Source organism: Aegilops tauschii, chromosome 7 (assembly GCF_002575655.3).
Source record: "Aegilops tauschii subsp. strangulata cultivar AL8/78 chromosome 7, Aet v6.0, whole genome shotgun sequence".
Taxonomy (NCBI): domain Eukaryota; kingdom Viridiplantae; phylum Streptophyta; class Magnoliopsida; order Poales; family Poaceae; genus Aegilops; species Aegilops tauschii.
This window is the reverse complement of record NC_053041.3, coordinates 643,382,042-643,395,742: the sequence shown is the minus strand read 5'-3', so window position 1 is coordinate 643,395,742 and position 13,701 is coordinate 643,382,042. Positions and strand designations below refer to the sequence as shown.

Sequence of the window (13,701 nt, the reverse complement as noted above, 5' to 3'; positions counted from 1 at the left end):
TGGTTTCAACGTCTGAAGATCTACAATGGGTTCTTCTCAATCCTCCTTTCTGGCGGGTCAAGCCCCATGGCTCTTGCTTCTTCGCAGGTTTTGGATCGTGGCTCGTTGCCGGATCCAGAGTAGACGGAGGTTTGGTGGCATAGGATGGGGACCGGAGGAAGCTTTGGTCGGCTAGACCGGCCCGGCATCGGCGACGTCACTCGACGCCGTTACCCTCCGTGGAGGCGAAGCCGAGGTCTCTCCTATCCACCTCCGAACCCCTCCCGGACGAAAGTCCAAAATTTAGTCTAGATTGGGTGGCGGCGGCGTCCTGCGCGTCGTATCCTCCATGGAGGTGCCGTCTTGGGAGGACCTGCTGTTCGGGGGAGAGAGGTTGTGGATGGTGGGCTCCGAGTACCTCCAGCAGTGGCGACGGTGTGGAGGTTGCCAGGTGGTGCGGCGTTGTATCTACTGCATAGATGACGACGAGTTTTGGCGACATGGTGCAGCTGCATATCGACGACGGATGCGACTGGATGGACGAGCGCAGGGCGGTGGAGCTGTCTGGCGCCATGGTGGCGTCGACGACAGCGAGACCGGGCAAGGTAGATGCAGCAGTACAGCACTGAAGATGGATTGGTGGCAGGTGGCTGCGGCAGCCTCATACCAGGCATGCGTCCTGGTTGAGGAGTGTGCCGGACTGGTGGGTGCCCCATACCCGGCAGGCGTCCTGGTTGGGACCTCAGGTCTTAGATGTTAGGTTTGGTTGCGAGGTCTGTTTGGTATTAGGCCCAGACTATCAGCGAATCAACTGATTAGGAGTAGCGACACATGTTGCCTAGACAGTGGCATTGGTCTTACTATTATGACTTTGTACGGTCTTGTGTGAACAATTAATAAAGTGGCTGTATGCATCATCCAGATGCAGAGGCCGGGGGTCCTCCTCCTTTTCTAAAAAAAAATAAATGAAACAAATGTGAGACATTCATCGCTCAAAGTCACACTTAACTTTTCGTACCATTTGATTGTTTGACCATGACCCTGTTAGTTGTTCACTTGCTGCACATGCACCACACTATACATGGAGACTCTAGTTCCCAACACCCAGCCAGCCATGGATATTTCAAAAAACAGACGATTAATCTTTAGCAGGAGAAAAGGTTGAATCTTGGAGACAAGACAGTACACTGCACATAAAGGCCTCATGAAGGCCGGCCAAGTGGAGAAATATTTGGATAGAAGCAGATGTATACGCATCTTCTTATCCCCAACTTTAGTTGGCCACCCACCTTTGGCAAAAAGTACATGTTTCCACGGTTTTCCACATACATGCCCGTCGTTGCATAGTGTCATCTACTATGGTATTGTGTAGATGTACCACTCATGTAGGCACCTGGTTTTTTTCTTCTTCTGGCACACATGATATATAGACATTACTCATTCTATGCCCAAACAAATATTCACACTGAGTAGAATCAAAATCCTAGCTACCAACATATGCAGTCTTTCGTGAGTGTTTCTTGGGCACCCCCCGCCTCCATGAGCCCTCCTAACATCGAGATGTGGAACACTATGGATAAAAATTTGCTTTGTCCTTGTTTAGAGTTTAGAGTTTTTTTTTCAACAATGCGCAGTTTAGAGTTTAAGTTATTTTTTCTGATACTCATTATGTGTGTATGTCTAGATGTCGAGACTATGTCGTAGACATTAAAAGACCTACGGATCCATCGCAGTCCTAGTATGCGGTCGTCTGGTCAATACGGAGCTTGTTATGTTCCACTCCTGCGGATTCATGACTTCTGATTCAGTGGATTGTTGTCCTGCAGAAATCGTTCTTCCCTATGATTTGTCCTTGCACTTTTTCGTTCAATCTCCACCGGTCAAGTCGGTACCTAGTCCGTTTGCTTCAATCAATGGGGAATTGATTCAGATGGAGACTAAAAACGTAATTTGTTGCATATTGCAATGATTAGGTTAAAACAAAACAAATTGATAACGACAATAGATTGCTGCCACTTACACAGAACATATTAAAAGCTATTGTCGCACTCAATTTACGCCCAATAATTTGTTCAAGCATAATTACAAAGAAGAGATTTGTTGTCGCAGAAAGAAAAACTATATGTAGTTCACACTTTAGTTCACCGTACGTGGTTGTATCGTATATTATGCACTTTACAACAAAGCTACTAAACTAGCTGGGTCGACATACAACGACTCATTTACCAAACGAAGTAGAGGAAGTTGAAGAAAATGAAGCACAAGAACAATAGTGCTACTACTCTACTTAACTAAGTACAAGTACAACTCATGTAATTAATTACTAGCTGATGGTAAATACTCGACTAACTAAGAAAAGTTCAATTAATTACATAGCCTAACTAGCAAACCGGAGGAAAAGAGAATAGAAGAGGAATAAGATAAACTGATTAAGGCAAGAACGTGCTATCTCCACCACCAGCAGGCGCGGCCGCCTCGCCGCACCTCCCACACCTGTTGTTCCCTGCCACTACGACCACTAGCGTAGGTGCAGGGGCTGGAGCAGCAACGATGGAGGCGCGGCAAGAGGGGCAGGTGGCGCATGTGCGGAGCCAAGCGTCGACGCAAACAACGTGGAAGGTGTGGCAGCACCGCGGGAGAACGCGCACGCCCTCCCCCTCCGCGAACTCGGCCAGGCATATCGCACACTCTGTTGCTGCCGGCTGTGGTGAAGCGGTAGCGGCGAAGGAGACGGTGGGGAGCTCGTCAATTGCCTTCTTCTTGAGGCCCTTCGGGGGCGGGTTGGAGGAGGAACTGGAGCTGGAGCGTCGGCGTCGGCATGCGCACCGGGAGGCGAGAGCGAGTCCGAGGACGCAAACGAGCGCACACAGCATTGACGCCAGGATGACCGCCATGTCCGAGTCCACCGCCATCGGCGCCGACTGCTCCGGCGGTTGCTGTGGTGAGGCAGGTGGCGACGACGACGGCCCTCCCGTGCCGGAGGGGGCGAGGGCGGCCGCGCGGTGCAGGACTCTCGCCAGAACGCGCATGGTCTTGTTGTCGTCCGGAATGCTCTGGTGGCTAAGAGCTAGTTTTGACTGGAGCAGATGTGTTGGTCTGAGTTCTGACCGTGGACTGCGAACGCATGGTTCTTTTTATAGCGTCAGTGGGGTGATGGCGGAAGGACCAGTGGGAAGGTAACGCCGGGCCATGAGGTAGTGGCGGTACGGGTCCATGCATGCCACTCCAGGATATTTCTCCATGCACGCGTGGCAACTTCGTTTGTACTATTATCCGTTTGGTATGGCCGGTATACATGGAAGGATATTTGTCCATGCCAATCCAGGATCTAGGGGCACTGTTGTACCGAGTGGTAGTGATCAGTTGTGAAAATAGTAACTGAAAGTCTAATTCTAGACCAAGCAGTGAACCACGGTATGTGGGAAAAGATGAAACACGCTTTAGCACTTTTCGATCTTGCTATGCTCTAAAAAAAATTGTGGTGCTAAGAGTCTCTAGCCGGGACATTAAATCCTTTCCATATGTCCGGATGGACAACCCCGGTAGTGCTGGGACACGAGAGAAGAAAAAAGCTATCCAACCAGACTCCCAAATCGTCTTCATGTATTCAGGATGTCCGCTCATATGCGAGGAGGAAATGAGGGCGTTCGGACAGCTCACCATGTCGAATTTAGACCAACTTTCTCTTCTTCTTCTTTTTTCTCCTTTTTGTTTCTTCATCCCCACCAATTATATGTTTGTGTCTGGACAATTTGAGAGACAGAACTGCATGAACAGACAAATGAGGGTTCAATGTGTACATGCCAAACACTGTACTGTTGTCTATGTAGACATGTAAGGGGACAGATTAGGCAAGTCCGATTGGAGATGTGTTGTGTACTTTTCTTATTTCGAACTGAAGCGGAAAAATAGGTTGAATCCAGGCCCCTTTTCAACAAAAATCATGTGTTGATCATTTTCAATTAATTATTTTTCTCTCTTTCCTTTTTACATTGGTGAAGGGTGCCACTACACACCTACATGCAATGAACTTCAAGGATTTGTTCGATTTAGTATGGATTATGTGTGCACTGAGTGGGGCTTGGCAGAGAACTTAGCACGATGCTTTCCTAATCCCTTTTTCAGTAGGCAAGGGCATCTATTTAAATTGTCCAGCTCTTATTAAACCATCCTTACAAAAATAGAAAATAACACATATGTCTTTGGTTTTATCGGCGTCGTCTTCTTACTGCTCTCACCGGCAGCACGGCGTGGGAAAAGCTTCGGAACACCCTCAAAGCCAGGATAACATTGTTGATGCAAGCTCCAAGAAGTCGCTGGTGGGAGCCAGAGATGCCATCAACAACGAACCAAGGATTTGATCAAAGTGGGGAGGATTGGACAACCATCGTAGATATGTCCAGGCAGAACCAGGGAGGCCTAACCTCACTAGCTTCCCGACAAAAGCGAAGTTGGTTGTGCTTGAAGAAGAAGGCAGAAGTCAGAAGGCCTAAATTGGTTTGGTATACTCTACCAAGTGATGGTACTCGTATGAGATGAGTGATTTAGGGTTTAGGGTTAGGGTTTAGCTATTTTCATGAGTGGCATGGGTCTAGTAGCTAAACGAGTGCATGCATGCATTCAAGATAAGAGACACGCTTTAACTGACGCTACTGCACGAGGAGGAAGAAGCCAAGTGGCCGATAGTGCTAGGCGCATGTATGTGGAAGATTAGAGGGAGAGACGTGCTTTTAGATCATGCTTTTGTGAAAAGTTAAAGTGAGATACGAAAGAGCTGTGGAGCTCGATGCTTTTATCCACTTGAGCAAAACAATGCATGGGGGAAGCGATACAGAGTGTGTGCACGCACCTAGCTATCTCTTATACCGGCGGGAGATCCATATATATATATATATATCATGCGCGTTGAGGTAATCTTAATAGTTTATCACTAATTAAGATATACATGCCTGATCCACCCATCCATTCATAGTTAGTGCAATGACACTGTCAAGGACTATATATCGTCGATTTAGCTTGCATGGCAAAGAAAAGGGAAAAGATAAAGGGATAGAAAGTACCATCTTTCAACACCAACGCGTTGCTTCATAGGATGGGAGAGATCTGATATCTTAAAGAGAAAACCTGACTAGTTGTTCCGAGCTCCCACAAGGAAAACAAGTTAACTAATTTGCATAATTGCTTTGTGGTACACACATATGCGTAGTTGACCACCAGGATTGGTGAGTAAAGTTACCCCTGATTGGCTGGCCGCTTTTAACTTGAAATTTTCCACTCCCCATTTCCGGCGCTAGACGGCGATAAGAGCTAATGGAGAGGAACATGCATGCGAGTTGCCAAGTTCTTTTGACTGATGCTAGTTTATGCATGATACTACTAGCTGTTTGTCTTAATTAATTAGTCAATTAACTTAACAACTTACATATGGTGTGTGCATGCCATGGAAAGCAACTTTGTATCTATCTATATTTGGTGAGTGGTCATTTTATTACTATCTGAATCAAGCATGTGTTGTGTTATCTGTTAGGTCCCCCCTGCCCCCAATATGTATTACAAAATTAGTGGCAATTAGAGCCATCTATGAGATGATGGTCATGTATTTGCATATGATCTATTCTATGTGTATAGTCATGGTAAAACATAGTGTCTTTTTGTATTGGCAGTGAGCTTGCTTTAATAATATGAAAAGAATTCTCTTTTTTCATTAATTTGTGTCTGCTATATAGATTGGAAAGGGGAAAAGATGAAATCACAGTGGGATAGTATGGGCCTTAGAATTTTCCATGATATTTGTGTGGAAGAAGTGAATGTGAATAACCATGACAAAGATGGATGGTTCACCAACCTTGGGTATATGAATTTGATAAGGGATTTTTTAGCTCTTTGACCGCGCCAAGAAAAATTGCGAGCGTAGGCAATTTCATTATAATTAAAATGTACTAAGAAAGATTACATTTGTTGGAAGACTTTGAATCAAAACGCATCCTGATCAAGGCTAAGCAGCCGTGTTAGTAGGAACTAATTAGAGACATGCTTTAAATCTCACTTTGTAGGTGTGCTTCTATCCAAAGTGGAAGTCAAATGCAAAAGAGCTATCGAGCTCATTTAGCCTCCAAGAGCAAAACAATACAAAGTGCGTATACACACCTAGGTATAGCCTACTGGAGATCTTATTATGCGTGTTGAGGTAATCTAAATATTTATCACTAAGATATACATGATCTATCCAGAGTTAGTGCAACTGACTCACTATCAAGAATTAGCTATCCACCGATCTAGAGCATTGTTTAATCCTCATTGTTAACTTTTTCTCGGATGGTCACCATTTTTGGCGTTAGACAACAAAGAGAAGAAGATGGAGGGAGAGGAACGTATGCAAGTTGCAATGAAGACCTTTTCGACTGAATTGGCCATTGATGATACTAGTAGCTAGTCATATATAATCAGTCGATCAACCTAACAATGTATATATAGTGCAGGATATAGAAAGCTTCTATCTCTCTATCTATCTATGGTGCAGCAACTGGTCGTTTTATATAAGATTGATCCCCTATTATCGGTTAGGTTGTCTCTCCATGTTTGCTTGATTAGTTAATCAACTAATCGAATCCATTCTGTGCTGTTCTTCTGCATGCTACTCTCACTATGAGTACCTCTCATGCACCAACTTTCACTAGTGCGGCTGCATGCGATCAGACATGCATGTACCTCACATGAGAATATTTTGGTTCGAACAAGACTGCAGACACCTAATCCACGGACACAATTTCGTGTCAAAAATCCCAATGATCACACGATTGTTAATTTGACCATGACCCGCTGCACCTGCACCACACCAATTAACATGCGTATATGCTCTGGTCCCCAAACTCAAAACCATGGACGTTTCAGTCACCAGGTAGCTGATGAACCTTTGGCCACAGAAAAGGTGAATCTTTGATACTAGATGGTACACATAAAGGGCATCCACCCATCATGAAAGCCGCCGGAAGTGCAGAGATATTTAGATCGAGATGCAGAGTGTACATAATATCTTCTTCCTATATGATATTATCCCAAACATTAGCTAGCCTGCCACATTTGCCAAAAAGTTAGAACCCTGATAAGTGTCACATGTGTGGCATGAGCGCATGGCAACTCTGAACGTTTTTTTATGATAAGTTTAGTGACGCGAGGGAACTTTAGCTGTCAGGCATGACAACTTTCTGTTTACATAGCAAGTTTTAGTTTTTCTTTTCAGGTGGCAACTTTAGTTGTAAGAATGCTTCGTGCCACATGTGTGACACTTATCATTTGGGAAAAGTTAAACGTTTCCATGTTGCTCCCGCATATATGCACATCATCCCACTCTACATCTATGTAGACATGCCAATCCAACTGCAATCACATTGTTTTTTTGTTCACGCACATGAGAAAGAAGATTTACTGTTTCCTCGGTTCTCCTCGGCACTGAGGCGGAACACCATGGATCAATGAGTGTTTTGGCGTCAACGTCCAGGTGGTCTTGTGGGGAATAAAAGTCACACGAATCAATCAAGGTCGCACAGCTCACAAAATCAACCACGGTCTAGTAAAACAGTCACCTAAATGGTACTGCAAGTATTACAGACGGAGACGGACCCACAAGTCCTCGATGAGACCAGTAGCACCACAAGAGAAATGCAAATAAGCATATGAAGAGAATCATCACTTTTTGTCTTCACTAAAAACAGTCCGCATACATCTTCCCGTCGTGTGGCAAAAGTAGATGATCAGCTCTTAAGTTTCAACAAGTGTCGTGGTAGTTGGCTCTTGATTGACAAACCCAATCATATCGGCTACACATCACATTGTGGTTCACAAAAAACAAGCTAGATAACACATTCACAAAAGCGATCAAATAAACATGAACTGTAACCAAGCTACCCTGATGATAAATTGCCTTTTCCACCCCCATCTCCATCAGTTGAGCTCTTATCATGTTGTGCTTCAATCAATGGCGAATTAATTCTGTTTGAGACTAAAAGCTTCATTGGATGCGGTCTGAAACATCGATGTGTCTCGAAATATTTTTGGAATTTTTGAACATGTTTTGTATCTTCAAATTTTTTGATCTCTTACGTGATCCCATACTAGTCTCCCTTGCGTTAGCCAATTAGTCCAGTGCGTGAACGACTTTTACTACTGCATGCAAGTATATGCAACTGCATGTCGGTCAGTCATGCCGAAACATTGGTTTCAGACACCTCCGACTCTGACCATGGACCCGGTTAGCTGCACTGGAAATGCACCACACGACACATGCATGCATGCTCTGGTTCCCAACATCCAACCAGCCACGGACACATTTCAATCACTAGATAAGATGGTGAATCTTTGGAATGAAAAAAATAAAGTGAATCTTTCAGACAAGACGCTACACATAAAGCACATCCATCATGGAAAAGTGCACACATATTCAGATAGGAGATTCGGAGTATATATATTCGTCTTTTTCATGATCTTATCTCCACAATTAGCTGGCCAGCCACCTTTGCTAAAAGGGCTCCCCGTGCCCATGCTCTTCCACATAGTGCCCATCGATACACAGGTTACCTCGAATATATGTGGGAGAATCAATGGTGCAAGCACATGGTTTTCTTGTTCGGATTATAACAGTTTTCCCATCGCGTCATTCTGATTCATCCCGATCGAATTCAAAACTTATTTGGTTACCGAGAGAGTTTTTCACGGGTGTTCCATTGGTTTTCCTTTCATGGCAGACAACCTTTCGGGTACCGAGAGGTGAGGGGACCATGGTTGAACGTTCGGTTTCAAATCGTTTGTGTGTTCTCGACCTGCTTCCCCTGATTTCTCTATGAAACTCAAGAAAGCACCTATATGTGAATGGAATTAACGTAAGGAGAGATAGTCACGTCAGAGCACCAGAGCATAGCGTGTTTCGTTGTTTAAACCAAGGCCTCCGTACGACCGTGCGACGAATGGTTAAACATTTGATAACATATTATTGGCGCCAAATTCGAGGAATCCAATAGGGTTCTCCATCCGTTTCCGTTTGATTTTTTTAGAGTAATCCGCTTCCGTTTGATGATTCCTCCGTGGGAGTAAAGAAGGAGAGAAAAGAAGCCCGGAGAATTTTTTTTAGGGAAGCTAGGAGGAGTTGAGTACATAAACCCTATTCACCGCATTCTGCTGCAGATTGCATAAATGCCAAAATGGGCCGGCCCCTTTTTGCAGTAACAACGTACACACGGTACCTGTTTTGGTAACCTCTAGAAGGTTCCTGAACCAGTTTCCTTTTTACATTTGTTTCATAACTTATTTTCCTAATGTTCTTTCTGTTTTTTATTTTTTGTTTTCCTTTTTATTTTTTTCCTGCCTTTTGTTTTTATTTTGTTAAGGTTTGAGAGGAAGTTTGGATCATTAAGGTTTGGCCGATGGGTTAGAGATGCTCTATGTCTCTGACTATGGGTAATATGATAAACAAATATATGCATGATATCACTTTAGTTACTTCTGAAATTATAAATTATAGTGATATCTTATTATCAAAATAATTATATGATTTATTTGTCACTAAGTTTCCTCTTCCATTCTTAAGATATTGTATCATAGTATGATATTATTATCACCACTCTTATCTTTAATTATAGTGCCACATCATCTTAATAATATGTCCTTATGAGTTATGACACTGCAGAGGGGAGGCCTAAGTAACACGGTGTATGCAATTATTTAGTTCAATAACCCTGATGATCACAGAACTAGGTGATAATAATTTACCCCAGGAATCTACTATCAATAAATGAAACAAATGTGAGACGTTCATAGCTCAAAGTCCCACTTAACTTTTCATTCCATTTGGTTGTTTGACCATGACCCTGTTAGTTGTTCGCTTGCTGCACATGCACCACACTACACGAAGACTCTAGTTCCCAACACCCAACCAGCCATGGATATTCAATCACCAGATGACTAATCTTTACCAGGACAAAATGTGAATCATCGAGACATGACAGTACACTGCACATAAAGGCCTCATGAAGGCCGGCCAAGTGGAGAAATATTTGGATAAAAGCAGATGTATACGCATCTTCTTATCCCCAAACTTTAGTTGGACTCCCACCTTGGAAAAAAAAGTACATGTTTCCACGGTTTTCCACATACATGCCCACCATTACACAGATGTCATCTACTATGGTATTGTGGAGTTGTATCAGTCCTGTAGGCACCTGGTTTTTCTTCCTTCTATCCCACATGATATATAGACATTACTCATTCTATGCCCAAACAAGTATTCACACTGAATAGAATCAGAGTCCTAGCTAGCAACATATATGAGCCCTCCTGGCATCGAGATAAACATTTGCTTTGTCCTTGTTTCGAGCTTAGTCTTTTTTTTCAACAATGCGTTGTTTAGAGTTTACGTTACTTTTTCTGATACTCTTATGTGTGTATGTCTTGATGTCGAGACTGTGTCGTAGAGAATAAAAGACCTACGGAACCATCGCAATCCTAGTATGCGGTCTTTTCGTCAATGCCGAGCTTGTTATGTTCCACTCCTGCGGATTCATGGCTTCTGATCCAGTGGATTGTTGTCCTGCGGAAATCGTTCTTCCCTAACTATATATACGGTGACTGAGCAGCTACAGTTGGCATCCATATTGCCAATCAAAATTTGGAAAACTTCTCCTTACAAAGATTGTTCGTTCAACAGGAAAGAAAAAAGCAACTATGAGTTGTCCTTACACTTTGTCGTTCGATCTCCACCGGTCGAGCCGGTATCTATTATGTTTGTTTCAATCAATGGGGAATCAATTCCGATGGAGACTAAAAGCTTAATTGACTGCATGTTGTCCAAGACCAGTTTAAACCAAAACAAATTGGTAACGACAATAGATTGCTGCCACTTACACAAAACATATTAAAAGCTATTGTCGCACTCTATTTATGCCCAATAATTTGTTCAAACATAATCACAAAGAAGAGATCTGATGTCACAGAAAGGAAAAATATATGTAGTTCACACCGTTCTTGGTTGTATCATACATTATGCCTTTACAGCAAAGCTACAAAACTAGCCTATCAGAATGCATCGGGTCGACATACAGCGACCCAATTACGAAAAAACTTTAGAGGAAGTTGAAGAAAATGAAGCACAAGAACAACAGTGCTAGGAGCAAAGCAGACGATACTAGCGGATCAGGTCCTATCGCTCGCGTCGCTCCCAGGGGGCGGCACGGGCGAAACCTAGCCGCCGCCGCCCCCGTTTTCCCCACCTCCACCCCAGCTCCCCTCGCCGCTGCCAGGTGAATCCGACGGGCAAAGCCCACTCGGCGTTCGGCGGCGGCGGGGACTTCTCCTCGCGAGACGCGCCCTGGACGACGCGAGGCGACTGGCGGCGGCGGCGGCGGCGTCTCGCCGGCGCAGGCAAGCCGGGGCGGCGGCCCCGGGCATGGTGGCGGCGCCGCTCTCTCCTCTCCTCCCTCCCTGTGGGTCGTGAGGGGCGGTGCTGGGCCACTCACCGTGGATCTGGCGCTAGGAGGCTGGATCCGTCGGTGGGGCTGCCCAGGCGTGTGGCTCCGGCGGCTGCACGTTCGGCTGGTTGAGCTGCGGTGGTGGCGGCGTACTGCAGCTCCTGGATGGCGGCGCGGCGGCGCCGCGTAGGTGGATGTGCTGCGGCGGCCGTGGGGAGCGGTCCCTGGCCTCCGGGGTGGTGTGTGCTCTGCCAGCTCCGGCCGTGCCAGCAGTGGAGAGGTGGTCATGGCTGTTGGCGGCGGCTCCGGGTCGGTGTCGTGTGGCATGGCCGCTGGTGCTTCCGGTGAGGGTGGTGGCTCCCTGGATGTGTCAAGGGCTACGGCGCGGTGGGCTGTCCTCGCGGCAGTACGGTGATGGTGGTTGTCGTGGGTCTCTGGACGAAAGTTTCTGCCCGACTCGATCGGTGCCGGCGACGGCGGCGCTCTGTTGCGCCGTTTCCATCTTGATGGCGTCGTCGAGGAGCCCCGACCCGCCTCCAACCAAAGGAACCTCGTCTTCCAGGTGAAAACCCAGATTTAGTTTGCTGGATCGGATGGCGGCGGCGTCTTCTTGGACGTCGTTTATCTTTCTTGGAGGCGCCATCTTTGGAGACGAGGTTCGGTTGGCGCTTGTGGCTTTTGTGCTTCTGGTGGTATGCCGAGACGGTGGATGCCGGAGCGGCGGCTCCGGACGGTGGATGTATGCCGAGGCGGCGGCCTCGGACGGTCATGCAACGGCGGTTCTATGGGGTAGGTCCGCTGCTTTGCTTGGCATGGGCGGCGACTTGGTGCAGCGAGGGTGGCCAGTTCGTTGGCTCGGTCGACGCGATCTGTGGGGTCGGTCTGGCTGGAAGTCGGGGCGGCGGCCCCGGATGTTTGGTACAACGTTCGTGGTCTGCGGGCTATCGTCTCGTGTAGTAAGGGCTACGAGGCGCCTGAACCGCACGGCGTTGTGGCTCGCGTGCGGGCGGGGGATGTCGGAGCGGCGGCTCCGGAGTCGGGTGTGTGTGTTTGTTGCAATGTTGCCTTGGGTCGTGTGGTCGGCAAGGGTTCGTTGCGTGTGCGGTTTTTCGGTCTGGTTTTCCTCATAAACTGGGCCACTCTGTTAGGTTTTCGATCCAGTTTCCCTCATAAACTGGATCAACTCTCTTCTTCTATAATGCAAAGTCAGAGCACCTGGCCCTCTGACGAGGTTCCGTCAAAAAAGAACAACAGTGCTACTACTCTACTTAACTAAGTACAACTCAAGTAATTAATTACTAGCTGATGATAGATACTCGACTAACCAAAGAAAACTTCAATTAATTACAATAGCCTAACTGATTAAGGCAAGAATGTGATGTCCCCACCACCAGCCGGCGCCGCCGCCTCGCCGCACCTCCCGCACCTGTTGTTCCCTACCACTGCGACCACCACCGTGGGTGCAGGGGCTGGAGCAGCAACGATGGAGGCGCGGCAAGAGGGGCAGGTGGCGCATGTGCGGAGCCAAGCGTCGACGCAAACAACGTGGAAGGTGTGGCAGCACCGCGGGAGAACGCGCACGCCCTCCCCCTCTGCGAACTCGGCCAGGCATATCGCACACTCCGTTGCTGCCGGCTGTGGTGACGCTGCGGCGGCAAAGGAGACGGTGGGGAGCGCGTCGATTGCCTTCTTCTTGAGGCCCTTTTGGGGTGGGTTAGAGGAGGAAGTGGAGCTGGAGCGTCGGTGTCGGCATGCACACCGGGAGGCGAGTGCGAGTCCAAGGACGCAGACGAGCGCGCACAGCAGCGATGCCAGGATGACCGTCATGTCCGAGTCCAACGCCATCGGCGCCGCCTGCTCCGGTGGTGGCTGTGTTGAGGCAGGCGACGACGACGAGGCCTCTCCAGTACCGGCAGCGATAAGGGCGGCCGCGCGGTGCAGGACTCTCGCCGGGGCGCGCATGGTGTCGCTGAAGTAAGAACTAGATTTGACTGGACCAGATATGTTCGTCTGAATTCTGGCCGTGGACTGTGAGGGTGGGTTTTTTTCTAGCGTCAGTGGGGTGGTGGCCGAAGGACCAGTGGGCCCCTGGACTGGTAACGCCGGGCCCACTTCAGGATATTTGTCCATGCACGCGTGGCAACTGGGCAATAGTAGTACATGAATGCAAGGAAGTAGAAGAAGAATCTAGGGACACTGTTGTACTGAGTGATAGTGATCAGTGTTTTGAAGTTGGGTGGTGATCAGTGGTGAAAATAGTACTAAC

The 13,701-nt window shown here is 47.1% G+C and overlaps 2 protein-coding genes across 2 annotated transcripts; both read right to left on the bottom strand.

Annotated features, from left to right (window-relative positions):
- Positions 1-2,119: 2,119 nt before the first annotated feature.
- Positions 2,120-3,082, bottom strand: LOC109749922 (probable E3 ubiquitin-protein ligase ATL44). The gene has a single exon (XM_020308862.4). It carries the CDS (start codon positions 3,006-3,008, stop codon positions 2,409-2,411), a length of 600 nt encoding a protein of 199 aa, XP_020164451.1. The 5' UTR covers positions 3,009-3,082; the 3' UTR covers positions 2,120-2,408.
- Positions 3,083-12,713: 9,631 nt separating this feature from the next.
- Positions 12,714-13,701, bottom strand: LOC109749931 (probable E3 ubiquitin-protein ligase ATL44). Its single transcript, XM_020308870.4, has one exon. The coding sequence runs from the start codon at positions 13,563-13,565 to the stop codon at positions 12,798-12,800; it is 768 nt and encodes a 255-aa protein (XP_020164459.2). The 5' UTR covers positions 13,566-13,701; the 3' UTR covers positions 12,714-12,797.